This window comes from Parasteatoda tepidariorum, chromosome 8 (assembly GCF_982258835.1).
Source record: "Parasteatoda tepidariorum strain Cologne lab strain chromosome 8, Ptep-v5.0, whole genome shotgun sequence".
In the NCBI taxonomy this organism is placed as follows: domain Eukaryota; kingdom Metazoa; phylum Arthropoda; class Arachnida; order Araneae; family Theridiidae; genus Parasteatoda; species Parasteatoda tepidariorum.
This window is the reverse complement of record NC_141762.1, coordinates 42,030,196-42,043,541: the sequence shown is the minus strand read 5'-3', so window position 1 is coordinate 42,043,541 and position 13,346 is coordinate 42,030,196. Positions and strand designations below refer to the sequence as shown.

The 13,346-nt window shown below is 25.1% G+C and overlaps 1 protein-coding gene across 1 annotated transcript; it reads left to right on the top strand.

The window, feature by feature from the left end:
• The first annotated feature begins 427 nt into the window (after positions 1-427).
• On the top strand, positions 428-11,144 carry LOC107456912 (lysosomal protective protein). Its single transcript, XM_087150189.1, has 7 exons — positions 428-565; positions 1,299-1,451; positions 2,799-2,917; positions 6,761-6,926; positions 7,947-8,036; positions 10,542-10,648; positions 11,047-11,144. The coding sequence occupies exons 4-6, from the start codon at positions 6,801-6,803 to the stop codon at positions 10,623-10,625; spliced, it is 300 nt and encodes a 99-aa protein (XP_087006315.1). The 5' UTR covers positions 428-565; positions 1,299-1,451; positions 2,799-2,917; positions 6,761-6,800; the 3' UTR covers positions 10,626-10,648; positions 11,047-11,144.
• The last annotated feature ends 2,202 nt before the right edge of the window (positions 11,145-13,346 follow it).

Below are 13,346 nucleotides of genomic sequence, written 5' to 3'. Positions count from 1 at the left end.
TGTGTTGCTAAATCTGTGTTTAATTATTTTATTTCCATTTAATATTTTTAAACAATTATTGCTCTATTAGTGTGTAAAATTTCTTGCATTCTTATATTTAATAAATTTTTTACTTAAAATTCCTTAGAAGTGCCAAATGTTGCATACCATGCACCTTTTTTTACCCCTCCTGAAATCTCCTGAATTCTTGTTAGGGAAACTCCTGAATGTTAATTTTGCTAGGTTGGCACGTCTGCATATTACTTATTATACTGCTATTGAGGAGAGTATTTTCTTATTATAGATTTACTTGCTTAGATAATATATAAGTAAAATGTGATACACTAAGCTTTTCATATTCATTTAGCTATTCATATTTATCAATTAAATAAGCTGATAAACTTATTAAATCTATGAATTTTATGTTTACTAGTTTTTAACATAATGTATTAAATGAGTTTTACTACCATTATTAAATTTTCTTTTTAGAGTATGGAGCAATTTGGAAACATATTGTTGTGGTGGTGTTGCATCAATAAACACTTGTAATTTCTATGAAAATCTTTCATCTAAGTGCCAAGCTGCTGTAAGTTATTTAATTTGCTTGAAGATAAATTTTAATAGTTATAAATGAAAATAAGCTTTTCATTAAAAATTGTTTAAAATACAGAATGGTATTCATTTTAAAATAAAAATAAAATATTTCTTTCCCTACATTGCCTTAGTCATGGTAAATGATAATTTTGCAGTGTAAGTCATGGTTAACTATTTTCTTGTTATTTTTTTTAATAGAGTAAACATATTTAACTTAACATTTATTAAATTTAAACATATTTGTTAAAATAATATTTTCAACTGTCAAAATCTACCTTGCCAAACCTGTTTTAAAAAAAAGTTTCTGCTGAGTTATTCTTTTTCATTGAAAAAAGAGGAACTAGTTTGCTATGTCAGATCAATTAGGCTCTATTCAAATCACTCTGGGGGTAAATAAAAGATTTTTGATCCTGAGGAACATAAAATTGTTAGTAATTTCGTTTCAGTTTAGTTGAGAATACCTGTTTTTGTGCTATACATCTGTTAATTTTATCAGTTCTTCTCCGAAGTAAAATTAGCCTGGCATTTTCAGGATCAATATCTATTTTTCTTAAAATATACTAAAGAAATTTTAAACACTCAAATTTAAAAATAATTTTCTTTTAATTATTAAATTAATTATTTAATTATCGTTTTAAATTCTATTTCGTGAAAATTTCCTCAATAGGAATTGTAATTAATCTAATTTAAATTATAATAATTATATATATATTTTTTTAACTAAGGTGAATGATGTCTCTGTGATTGTTGGTAACTCAGGGTTGAATGTTTATAACTTATATGCTGATTGTGCTCATTCTGAAAGTACTGGTAGTGGAGCATCAAGATATTCTGTTGACAAAAGAAACCTTCAAAGACTCCTAAGCAAATCTTTAAATGTAAGTAAATTTTTATTTATATTTTACTGACAAACATTTGTTTATATTTTATGGGAAATATTTGATTTTGGTTTATTCAATATTAAAACAATGCACGTTTTCCCAAATATTTTGTGCTTTTGCATTTTTATTTTTTCCTGGCATTGGTATATAAGAAAAAAAAAATCTTCAGATCTGGTATAGAAAACTCAAAATTTTTAACTCTGAACTTTTTTTAAGTAGATTTTTACCTAATGCTAATAAAATAAAAAAAGTTAAAAATGAAATATTTTCATTGAGAATAAAATATTTATCTTATCTCTATGATTAAGACATACAATGACAATTTTTAAACACATGTTCTTCTCAATTTATACTTATATATATATATATATATATATTTTTTTTTTTTTTCAACTGAAAAACAGGGTTGAAAAATCTTGGTTTTCATGGTGCCTAATAATTTGTAACTGGTGCTTAAATGATTTCTGTCTCTTTAAAATATTTCTCAAACTAAAAAATTTGAATATTTTGCCCCTGTTTCAAACTAATTGTTTTCTTTCTTATTTTATGTGCAAAATTTAGAGGTATGTTTCTATATAGTTTGCTATAACCATACGTAACTGATTATCACATAATAATTAACTAATTGTTGTTATCAGATCTTAGCTTTTTCTCATAACTAAATCTAATACTTTTTTTGTGTCTTTTTTTATTGTGTTTCATATTTTTTAATCTGTGTTTCAAACTCAGAGACTGAAAAGTTTTACCCCTGTTTTTAAGTATGGTGAAATCATATGTTACAGACACTGCCACTAAACAAACGCCTTTCCTTACAGACATCTTTTTAAATTCCTAATGAATCCCCTATGAATAAACCATCATGTATTCTCTCGTAAAACGGTCACTCTCGTAACCAGATGCAAATTGTAATGTATGGCCTGAAACAACCTCTGTTATTACACAATTTCTGTTATCTTAACAATTTCTGTTTTAAAGTCCATAAATATATAATTTTTTCCAAAATTTTTAAACCATGCAAATTTTTGCCTTATCGATAACTAAAAATATTGCTAAGCTATTTCACTATTAGAGAACTAATTTTTCACCTATCTTTGCAAAGAAAGGAGGGAAAATTATGATGCTCAGGTGAAATATTTTGGACAGCTGCATCTTTCGTCTGTATGATATAGACTATGAGACCCCTTCAAATTGAAATGATGCATTAAATGCTCTCAATTCTTCTTCCCTACTAAAAATTCATATCTTCTTCTAATCAATTTTACCCCTACATTAAATACAGCTGGGATAAAAAAAGAGAATTAATGTATACATTTGCAGTTAATTTATTAAATATATTTTGTGCAGGATATACAAGATGATCCACCTTGTACTGATTCTTCTAATTTAAGGAAATTTTTAAATCAGCCATCTGTTCGCAAAGCTCTTCACATACCAACATTTGTTCAAGATTGGGATATATGCAGGTTAGTTTTATTGACTGTTTATTTATTTCAGGCTTCAAGGGGATTTTTTATATTATTTTAGACAATTTTAATATTTTTATTTTAGGGTTAGGCAAAAAAAAATATTAAATTGTTAAGTATTTCATTCATATTAAAAATTTTCAGTATATGAATCTCCATGTAGGACTTACCTCCTTTGTTTGACTTCAAAGTGGATTTTTTTTCTTTGTATAGTCTGTGTGCAAGCCAGTCTCTGAATCTACACTTGTTGAAAATAAAATTTGAATTTTTAAATATCAATGAATTAAAAAAATTTATGAAATGAACAAATTTTTTTGAATAAGAAATTATTTTACTATAATTATTGAACAATTAATTATTTTAAAATATTTTTATAGTATTTTATGTATTCAGAAATAAGCAAGGATAATTTTTTTTGGGCAGGAAACTATGAATTATAATTGCAACAAAAAAGAAAGAGAGAGAGAAATACAAGTTATTTTTAGTGCTGGCTGTATTCATAAAAATGAGTATGAGTACTAGAGCTTACTAAAGGATTAAAATTTTTTTTTGTTGGGTCCTTCAACATTTGCTCATTTAGTGCTTCTATTTCTTTTTTACTCATCCAATAAAGTAGACTTCAAGATATAGACAAAAGATGTATTTGATTTAACATCACATACAGTGTACCACAAGTAGGTTTGTTACTTAACACTCCCAGGAAATAAGCACTAATGAAGTATTAGTCTAAATGTGGAGTTATCATAAGACCAAGCAATGAGTGGGAGAGAAAGAATGGAATTTGTGATAATGAACATAAGCAATATTCACAAGACAAAAAAAATATGTCAAGGAACTGAATGTGAAATTTCAAATTAATTGATTGTTAGTAGGACTGAACGACATAAGAAATTTCATGCTGTTATATCAATTATCATTATGATGTCTTAGACATCACAGTATAGCTATGTAACATAAGTTCTAATATTGTTTCTTTTTAATGAAAACTACACAATCATAAAAACTTATAACAAAAGTAAATGTTAATTATAAAAAATGCTTTTATGTCATTGTTTAAATTTTTTAATAAAAATGATGGACTGGAGACCGAATTTTAAAAGTAAAAACAAGTATAAGCTTTATTTAAAAAATTTTTTTTCAAATTAGAAATTTTTTTCGATTTAATGGTTTAAAAATAATAATAGACTTCTATCAAAATATTTTGCTTCTATTTGTTATAATTTTTTTTTTAAAAAAAAGATGAGTACAAAACAAACAAAAGTAATTGTACACTTAACTATAACAAAGACGAAGTTTTAAATTATTTTGGAGAAAAAACATGCTTTTGAAACAGTGCTAACTATTTTTTTTATGTATTTATTTAAAATAATGAAGTTGTATTGACTAATGGCCAAATTCTATATGTAATAAATGTAAGTTTTGTTTTATTTATTTATTTAATTATCCTTTTCTTTTTAAATATAATTGACTTTAGATTTATTAGTTTAAAAATAATACTGAATTTCTATCAAAATATTTAACTTACATGTACCAAAAGAAAATTTAAAAATAATAAAATTAATAGTTAACAAGCAAATTCATTATAACAAAGTATAAATTATTTAAATATAAAATACTCCTATTAAATTGTATCCCTTTAAAATAAAAAAATGTTAAAAAATACAAAGCAATTAATTTGAAAATTTTTTCAATACATATATTTTTGCAAAATACATTGAGTTCAGAATGAAATAATGCACATCAATCGCAAAGTAACAGAAGTCCTACTAAAAGCAATCTACAAAAAACGTTAAATCCTAAAAAACAATTGACTAAATAATTATTTGTCAATTGTAAAAACAATTGATGAATTAGGTAGCAGTAATCTAGCTAAAAATATTTTGCACGAAACGTTCCATCCATGTTGAAGGAAGATAAAAAATTGCACAGCTATTGCAAAGTAACAGAAGACCCACTAAAAACAATCTTCAAGAAACATTGTAAATCAAAAAAAAAATTTTTGCAAAAAGAAACAATGCCTGGCATTCTACAGCATAATGCTAATCTCTGCACGAAACCATGATTTCCGATTAAATTCGTTCTTGCTATTCAATATCACAAAAAAATCATTGTTTTCATAGCGAAACAGTTTGTCAAAATCAGCATCATCTTTATAGCTAGAGGAAAATAAAATCTTCGTCACCGTAGGCAAGGATCCCTTATTGTTAATCTTATATCGTTAGTTTACATCACAAGCATCTTTGTAAATAGGCGAATTAAATCACAGTTTCGATGCATCGAGAGAAATGAAAGCCATTACATTGGCGAGTCGATGTATGCATTAAATCAACATATTACGATGTATAGCCTAGTCCTGATTGCTTGTAAGGTTGATCATTTATCAAAATATATCTGATAATGAGTACTAATGTAACTCCTTATAAACCATTATTTTATGTTTCCTTAGTTCTCCAATTGGTAGCATAATCTGGACTTGGTACCCCAAATTTCTGAAGACCCTGTTTATTTTAAATTAGGTTTATGCATTTTCTTAAAAAAAAAAAAAGCATATATCTTACTTTAAACTAAAAGAACTTGTAAGAGATCTTTTTTTTCTTCTTTCTTTAATCAAAACTTTTCTGTAAACCTTCTATTTCTTTAAAATCAAAAGATAAGCATTTTTTTATGGCTATGAGGAATAGCTATTGCTGAAGAAAATAAAATATATTTTCTTGAAAAATTATTGCAAATGCTTTCTTCACAAAGAATTTGATAAAAATCTGTTTTTTTTTTTTTTTTTTAAATTGAAATTTGAAAGACTAAAGATAAAGCTTTTTTCATTGTGGAGTAAGAAAAACACAAACTATTTTCGACCAAGAAGAAAACATGACTAGGGTACTTTTCTCCTGGTGTAAGGCTGTAAGGAAAAAAATTGCACGTGCAACTTACAGTCGACTGAAAAAAAAAATCCATATATTCAGTTAATATATTTTCTTTGTGTGATAAAATGTGTAGCCAAGTACATAGATTGTAGCATGCTCTTTAAAATTTAATATTGAAAAAAATGTTTTTCTTCTTTAAAAAAAGATTATTGGCTTAGCACGTAACCAATGTTTTAACATGAAAATTAGCAAATTTTCATGCAAATAAATTTTCCAGTTTTTTTCTTTTGTAAAAAATGATTTAAAAAGATAACTTGGTTTGTTAAAATTTTTCATTAAATCTTATAAAGTAAAATAATAATAAAAGAAATAATTATTTTGTCAGAAGTCGTTACATTCAGTGACTATCACAGTAAATCTGGAATATAGAGTTCCTTAATATTAAATCATGTGATTAAAAAAACTATTTTACATTGATTAAAATATGCACAAATTTTTTTTATCTAATTTAATGACTAAAATATCAAACTCGAACCAAAATTAAAATTTAACTTTATATTAAAAAAAATTCATTTACCTTAGCTTATACCTATCTTCTGTGTTAAACCTTGATCAGGGTACTTTTTTTCTTTCGTTTCGCAACTTTATTGCATTTGTTATTTCGTAACTTGCCTTTGCTTAAAATTTAATATGAAGTGACATCAATTTATAAGATCAATTGAAATTTTTTTAAACATAATTATTAAAATTGCATTTTAATTGATCTTACAAATAATACAAGCTTCAGATTAAAAACAGCTATTGTGCTTTTTAGGGTTAAGTTAACATCTGTCATATTTTTATATAGTGAGAAATTAAATCAAAAGTTATACAGGTCGCTTATTTTCTTTTAACTGTTCACTTTCTGATGTTTTCTTACTATATATAGTTTCTCAATATTTAACTAAAATTGAGAAAGTAATAGAGTAATGTGTTATTTCAGTCTTGATGTTGAAATTGGATACCAAAGAATATATAACACTATGGTTCCACAAATGTTGAAGTTAATTGGATCTGGAAAACTTAGAGGACTCATTTATAATGGTGATGTTGATATGGCATGCAACTTTTTAGGCGATGAATGGTTTGCTAATGAATTGGGATTAAAGGTAATGTTAACACAAATTTATTTAATAACCAATAAACTCTTAAGGTAATTCCCAATATTTAATTTTTTTAAACATTTTAAATCAATTATGTTAGATACTATAAAGTCACTCAACCATATGTTGATTTAAATAAATTACAAATAGCTGTTTTATTACAATCTAGATAGTTTGATGTTAAGTTTCCTTGGAAAATATTTAAATTGAAAAATTAACTGTATGATAAACATATTAGAAACAGGTTTATCGTGTTGTTAGTTTCTCAGCTAGGAACTTCTGAAATTTTTCTGACTCTTTTTCTCTGTTCATTTTGAAATAAAAAACTGTAAAGACTGATATTTGATTTTGTGGCTCCGTCTGGTTAGTAACTAAAATAAACTGGTGGTGTACTATTTATAAAATAAGATTAGAATGGTTTGTTTCTCTATAGCGTTGGATATTTATTATTTCTTTTCTACTGTATTAGTATTTTTTGTTTATATATCATTTTAGTATTTAAAAAAAAAAAAAAAATGTACATTTACAGAGTAGAAATTGTGCTAAATACACACAAATTAAATAGCAAGCATAAAGTTATTAAACTATATACTCAACATTATTTTATTACACTTTATTTGTCCCACATTCATATATGTATGTGTATGAATGTGGGCAGACGAATAGCAATATTTCACTTAAATGTTTGACATTGAGACCAAAGACTGACCAGAGTGCCATCTATTGAGAAAAAAGAAATGTATTTTTGCCATCCGTGGATATTAAAAGTTAGGTTTTTTTCTCTCCATACAGTTCAATCATTGTCACCCTTTAGAATGTTATTCATCTTGTTATACACACATAAATGAATTTCTACTAAATGTAGTTTTAGTCTTATTCTATTTCATTTTATGCATGTTAAATAAACTTTTAATTTGATATAATCAAATCAAAATTAAATACTATTTGTAAATTATTTGACTTATTTCATGGCTATATTGTGAATAAAAGTGATTTTCATGTTTGATAATCTTTTTTTCTCTGAAGGTTTCAAAGAATTATACACCTTGGAAATATAATGATCAAATAGCTGGTTTTGTAAAGTATTATAAGAATCTGTCTTACTTAACTATCAAGGTAATTTTTTTATTCCTATCCAACTAACATAAAGTGACTATTTGACCAGGACAAAAATTCAGCACTTTCAGACTAGAATTTTTTCAGATTAAAATAAATTTTTTCCTTCTTTTTTATATAATATGAAATGGTATCATCAATATTTTCATATATGAATTTCTAATGCTACTATACTTTTAATTGTTTAGCAAAATATGTTTTATTTTTCTCTGATATAAGTGGCATTTTTATGTGTAAGAGATTTTAAATGTACTAACAAAATATTTTACATATTTTTGCTATAATAGAGAGAAGAAATTAAATTTCATGATATAAAAAAAGTTATAAAATCATTACAATAAAAATATTTTTTTTTCAGTATTCCTTATGATTATATTTTATGTTGAGACGTAACAGGTAGATGTGTTTTGGAACTTATTTTTAAAAAAGGTCAAATGTAAACAATAATTTATTTTAAATAACTAAATATTAGCTGTTATATATATGCAAATTTTTCTTGCAATTAATGAAAAAAATTGGAAGTTGTTATGGAGAAATATTCAAAGGAGGACATTGGCCCACATTGCACTGTTCAGCTAACTATGATGATTACGTAGCGAAATAATTTGTGTTCAGATATTTTTAAGCAGTTTAAAAATCATAGTAGTCTTGTTTAAGATTTGTGCCACTTTAAAGGAACATTTTTTCTTCCTTTAATTTTTTATTAAATTTATTTTAATAATATAAATTAAACAAATGTCTTTGTTTTTTGATTACAACTTAATTGTTAATATCACTTTTATTGAAAAAATACTGTGCGTGTACTGTTGTAGTGTATTAATAACTGAAAATGTTGGGAATTGGTATTGCCACTTTTTTTCCCCCACGGCTTTTAACATGCTAACAGTTGTACCAGCCATTAGCAGAAAAACAAAAACTATTAAACAACTTGATAGATTTGCAATTTTAAGCTTAATTAAAAAAAATAGGATAACATTTTATTTCACTTATTTTATGTGTGTGACAATATTAATTCAAAACAAAATGGTTTTCAGTACAGTGTAAATAATTTTTTGCAAAAACTTAGTTTAGAATGCTAAATAGGTTATCACATAAATCAATCCCTAATTTTAATTACACCTGATATATCAGAAATTTGCTAAGTCAAACGCTGAAAAAACTTACATATAAAATTTTCTAAAATTAAAAAATTATGAAGTCTAGAAAATTGTCTCAAGTTTAAACTCTTACAAAAACAGGACATTTCCGTGCTTATCTGTAACAAAATGTGGATTCAAATGTTATTGTAAAATCTTTTAATAGAGTAGAATTTTTTTGAGTGACTGCAGATGAGGATGATGCAGAATCCATTGCGGAGTGGGATTCGTACGACAGCACTGCTGTCATTGAATCCGACGCAGATGTTCTGGAGTCTAAATTTGAAGCTTCATGTTAACTTTTAAAAGTTTTGATTGCATAATATTTTTAGAAATGCTTTTGAATATAAGGTCAAAGCTTCACAAGCACTTGCTCAAAGGGCCAATTATACATTTTGAGGTTTCCTCAAAACTTTTCAACCAGGGTTGGCAAGATTTTGCCACAGGTGAAAAAAAACCATGGTAAATACCGGTAAAAACTGTCCTGGCAAAAACCTATATTTTCCAAGATGAGTGGACAAAAACACATTTTTGATACAAAATTATTCCTAAAATTGAAATATATACTATAAATATAAACAATTACAAAAAAATTAACAAAATTATTATTCCATAATTAAATCATAATGTAATAATATATCCTTTTAGTAGTTTAAAACATTATTGATTGGAAAATTTGTGATTATTCTCTTTTTTCCAGTGAAATGAACTTATTTTAAATTAATGTAACTATTATTTAAAGCATAAAATATCTATCAACATGTGTAGTTAATTATTGTACAAATAAAAATTTTTTATAATAAATAATATTTATTTATTTGTAAAAAAACATTTACTTAAGGATTCTAAAATGAGAAGAGGTCAAAAACTTTCAATCTTTTGAAAATTATTACCCTTATATTAATTATTAATATGTTAAAATTTTTTTTTCTTCATGTAATGTATCAAAATTATTATTCCTTATGATTGATTTAAATTTGTTTCAAGTATTTTGTAATAATATTTAATCAGCAATTTAGATAATTTGGATTATGCCGGTTTTTACCAGTTTTTTGCCACTGTCCTGGCAAAAACACCAACCCTGTGTTAGTAATGTGTTCAACACAACAATTATAAACAAAGTTTAAATTATACATGTGATATAATATGCAAAATGTTTGAGAGTTAACTAAACAATAAGTCTATACTATACTTGTTAATCAAAAACATATAACAGTCTGGATAAAGAAGTAAATACATTGATTTTTTATTAGTAAAGTCTATTAGTTTTTTATTAGTATATTTACACAAAAAAATGTGAAAAAAATTATAGTTTTGTTTATTTTATTCTTCTGTAATGTCTATGTAATTAAATTATATTATATTTTAGGGTTCTGGACACATGGTTCCACAAGACAAACCTGGACCAGCTTTCCACATGATATCAAATTTCCTCAGTAACAAACCATTTTAACAATTTTGAATTTATTTGTTGTGGTATGTATTTCTTTTTAATAAAATTGAAAACAGAGCATTAAATTACTTGAATGATATTTTAACTGAAATTTTTATATACTAACAAAAAATTATAAACTTTTAGCTTACTTTATCACTGATCATTTAATATCTCTCATAGTAAAAATTGTCTTTAAAATTTTTAATTAAATGCCTAATCCTGTTTATTTTTAAATTAATTCCATCGATCTAGGTTCTGATGTGGTTATGACAGACTGCTTACAAGAAGTATTAAGATATTTTAAATAAAAATAAGGTTAGATGAAATAATGTGAATTTTACAGTTGTAAATAGACAACTTACTCCAATGTTATTTTTAGTATAGCTGTACTACTATATATACATATTTGTTCTCTACTAAGAGGATTTTATTTTTTTAGATTCCTAAAAATACTGGAAACGGAGCTGTGATTTATTATTTTTTACATATTGTTACTTTTGTAATATAAGATTCATTAAAGAATTTAACAATGCGAAATCTCTGCTTTGTGACTTTCTGTATAGGGTTTATTACACTAAATGAAAAATATAGGTCATTAAAGGTTTGAAAAAGAAAATGCTAATGAAAAGAAAAAAAAATCTAATTGTAGTAGCTAAGAGTATTTTTTAAGCATTAACTAGGATTTCGACGTTATCCAAATTCAATTTATACCTTCAGAAAAAAATGTGCTGTAGTAGACAATTTATCAAAATCTTCATGCCAAATTTTCTGTCGTATTTCCCTTATCTAAGAGTGAGTTTAGTTAGCTTGATGTATCCAAGGTTGCATTGGCAAAAATGTGGTAAATGTCTCAGCAATTTTTAATACTGATAAAGATCTTTTAAATTAGACAATTTTCATAGCCAGTGTTCCTACATTTAAATATCAATTAGCTGTAAAGGGAAAAAAAAGCAACAAAGTTAACAGGTTAAGTAATTGAAAAAACTACATGTTCTATACTTTTCTTTATTTATGTATAAATGCCATTTTCCATTGTTACACATACCTACAAAGATTCTTCATCAAAAGCGAAGCTTTGGGCTCAGTAAAAAAAAAAAATTTACAAGTAAATAAATGAAAATACAGACAAAACACACACAATAAGAACATTTTTTTCAAAATTAAATAAATGCTCCAATGATTCATTATTGGCATTTCAAACAGTTTTTTTTGTTGCTATATACAGTGCCTTAATTCAATATTCAAATTGCACAGATTTCTTTGGAAAATATATCTGCATCAATTACTTACAAGGACTGATTTGATAATTTTCAAAATTATTGTGAAGAGTGAAAGTAAAAATTATTTGACCTTTAATACAGTTCATAATATAATTAATGAATATTTGACTAGATAGGAAAGAGACGTAAACAGATAAAAGAATTTTATAAATATTTTTCATCCAAGTCTCACAATTTAGATTGGTTTCAAACATAAAAGCAAAGTGAAACTCTTATATTTATGTACATTGCTTTTAAAACAGTTGAAAATAATTTTAAATTCATTTTTATTTCAATTGAAAGAACTTAAATAACTATTTCCTAAATCTATTAAAATGGAAGGAAATTAGATGCGATTTTTGTGCTTTGATAATACAATAAATCTGATATGCAGTACATAAGCTCATATTTAGACATAAAGATTTTGAAGTAAATAAATCAAATTGTGATTTTTTTTTCAAATTTAATTTTGCTATATTTGTGACGTTCAGTACTGAAATTCAAAAATTGGTAATCTAGTAAGCTTCACAATATTGTAAAATGATTAATAATTCTTAATACGAAGTTATTTGATCAGAAAATAAATATCAACATACAATATATATCCAAATTTAAAATGTATTAGTTTAAACATAAAAATAAGATAAACCTCATGCAGTAAACTGATTGAACCGCAATATTTTGAAATAGTATGGTATGACACGCATTTGATTTTAGTAGAAAAAATAATTATTTGGAACAATACTTTTATAATTTACAAAAAACTTCAGTCATCGACACATCCCTATATGCTATTATTTATTCTGTTTCAAATTAAACAAAAATAAACGTTTTTATTAAGGAATAAGATATTTAAATAAATTCTGGTTTTCAAAGATTTTCTTTTGCCAATCTTAAAGAATGAATACTTAAAATGACCATAATACAAAATTAGGTATTTAATAAAAGAATTTTTTATGTCACATTTAAATGAAAATCGTTTGAAAAAATTAAGAAGAATGATTAAAAACAAGTGTTTGACTGACGCAGAATTTTAAACCACACACTTGAATCGTTTTTAGCCTAAAAAACAGACCTGAACACCTTCTATTGTGTTACAGCTACCCTGTTTACAATATAAATGTATCATCAGTTTTAAAGAAAAATAGTAATGAACTAAAATGTCAAACTTAAAGATGCCAACATTTAAAAAGTTTTTTTTTTTTTTTTTTTTTTTTAATGAATGGGATTTTGTACACTTTACTATTTTGTAAAACAAGATTTGAATTCTGATACAGCTGAGTCCACAAATTTGAGCTAAAGCAATTTGAAGCACCATTCATCAAAATGGCTAACCTTACCAAAATAAGAAACAGAACACATTTTCCAAAACCAAGGACATAGCATTATAAATGAAAAATTAAATAAAAATAAGTCAATACAAATTGAATTAATCTTTTAGCTATACTTCTTATATCTCAAAATGTACAAATATGCTTAA

Bases quoted from the DNA above. Each gene is read 5' to 3' on its own strand.
- LOC107456912 (XM_087150189.1), top strand. From the start codon at position 6,801: ATGGTTCCACAAATGTTGAAGTTAATTGGATCTGGAAAACTTAGAGGA. The intron at 6,927-7,946 runs GTAATGTTAACA...TTTTCTCTGAAG, and splicing joins CTAATGAATTGGGATTAAAG to GTTTCAAAGAATTATACACC. The intron at 8,037-10,541 runs GTAATTTTTTTA...ATTATATTTTAG, and splicing joins TGTCTTACTTAACTATCAAG to GGTTCTGGACACATGGTTCC.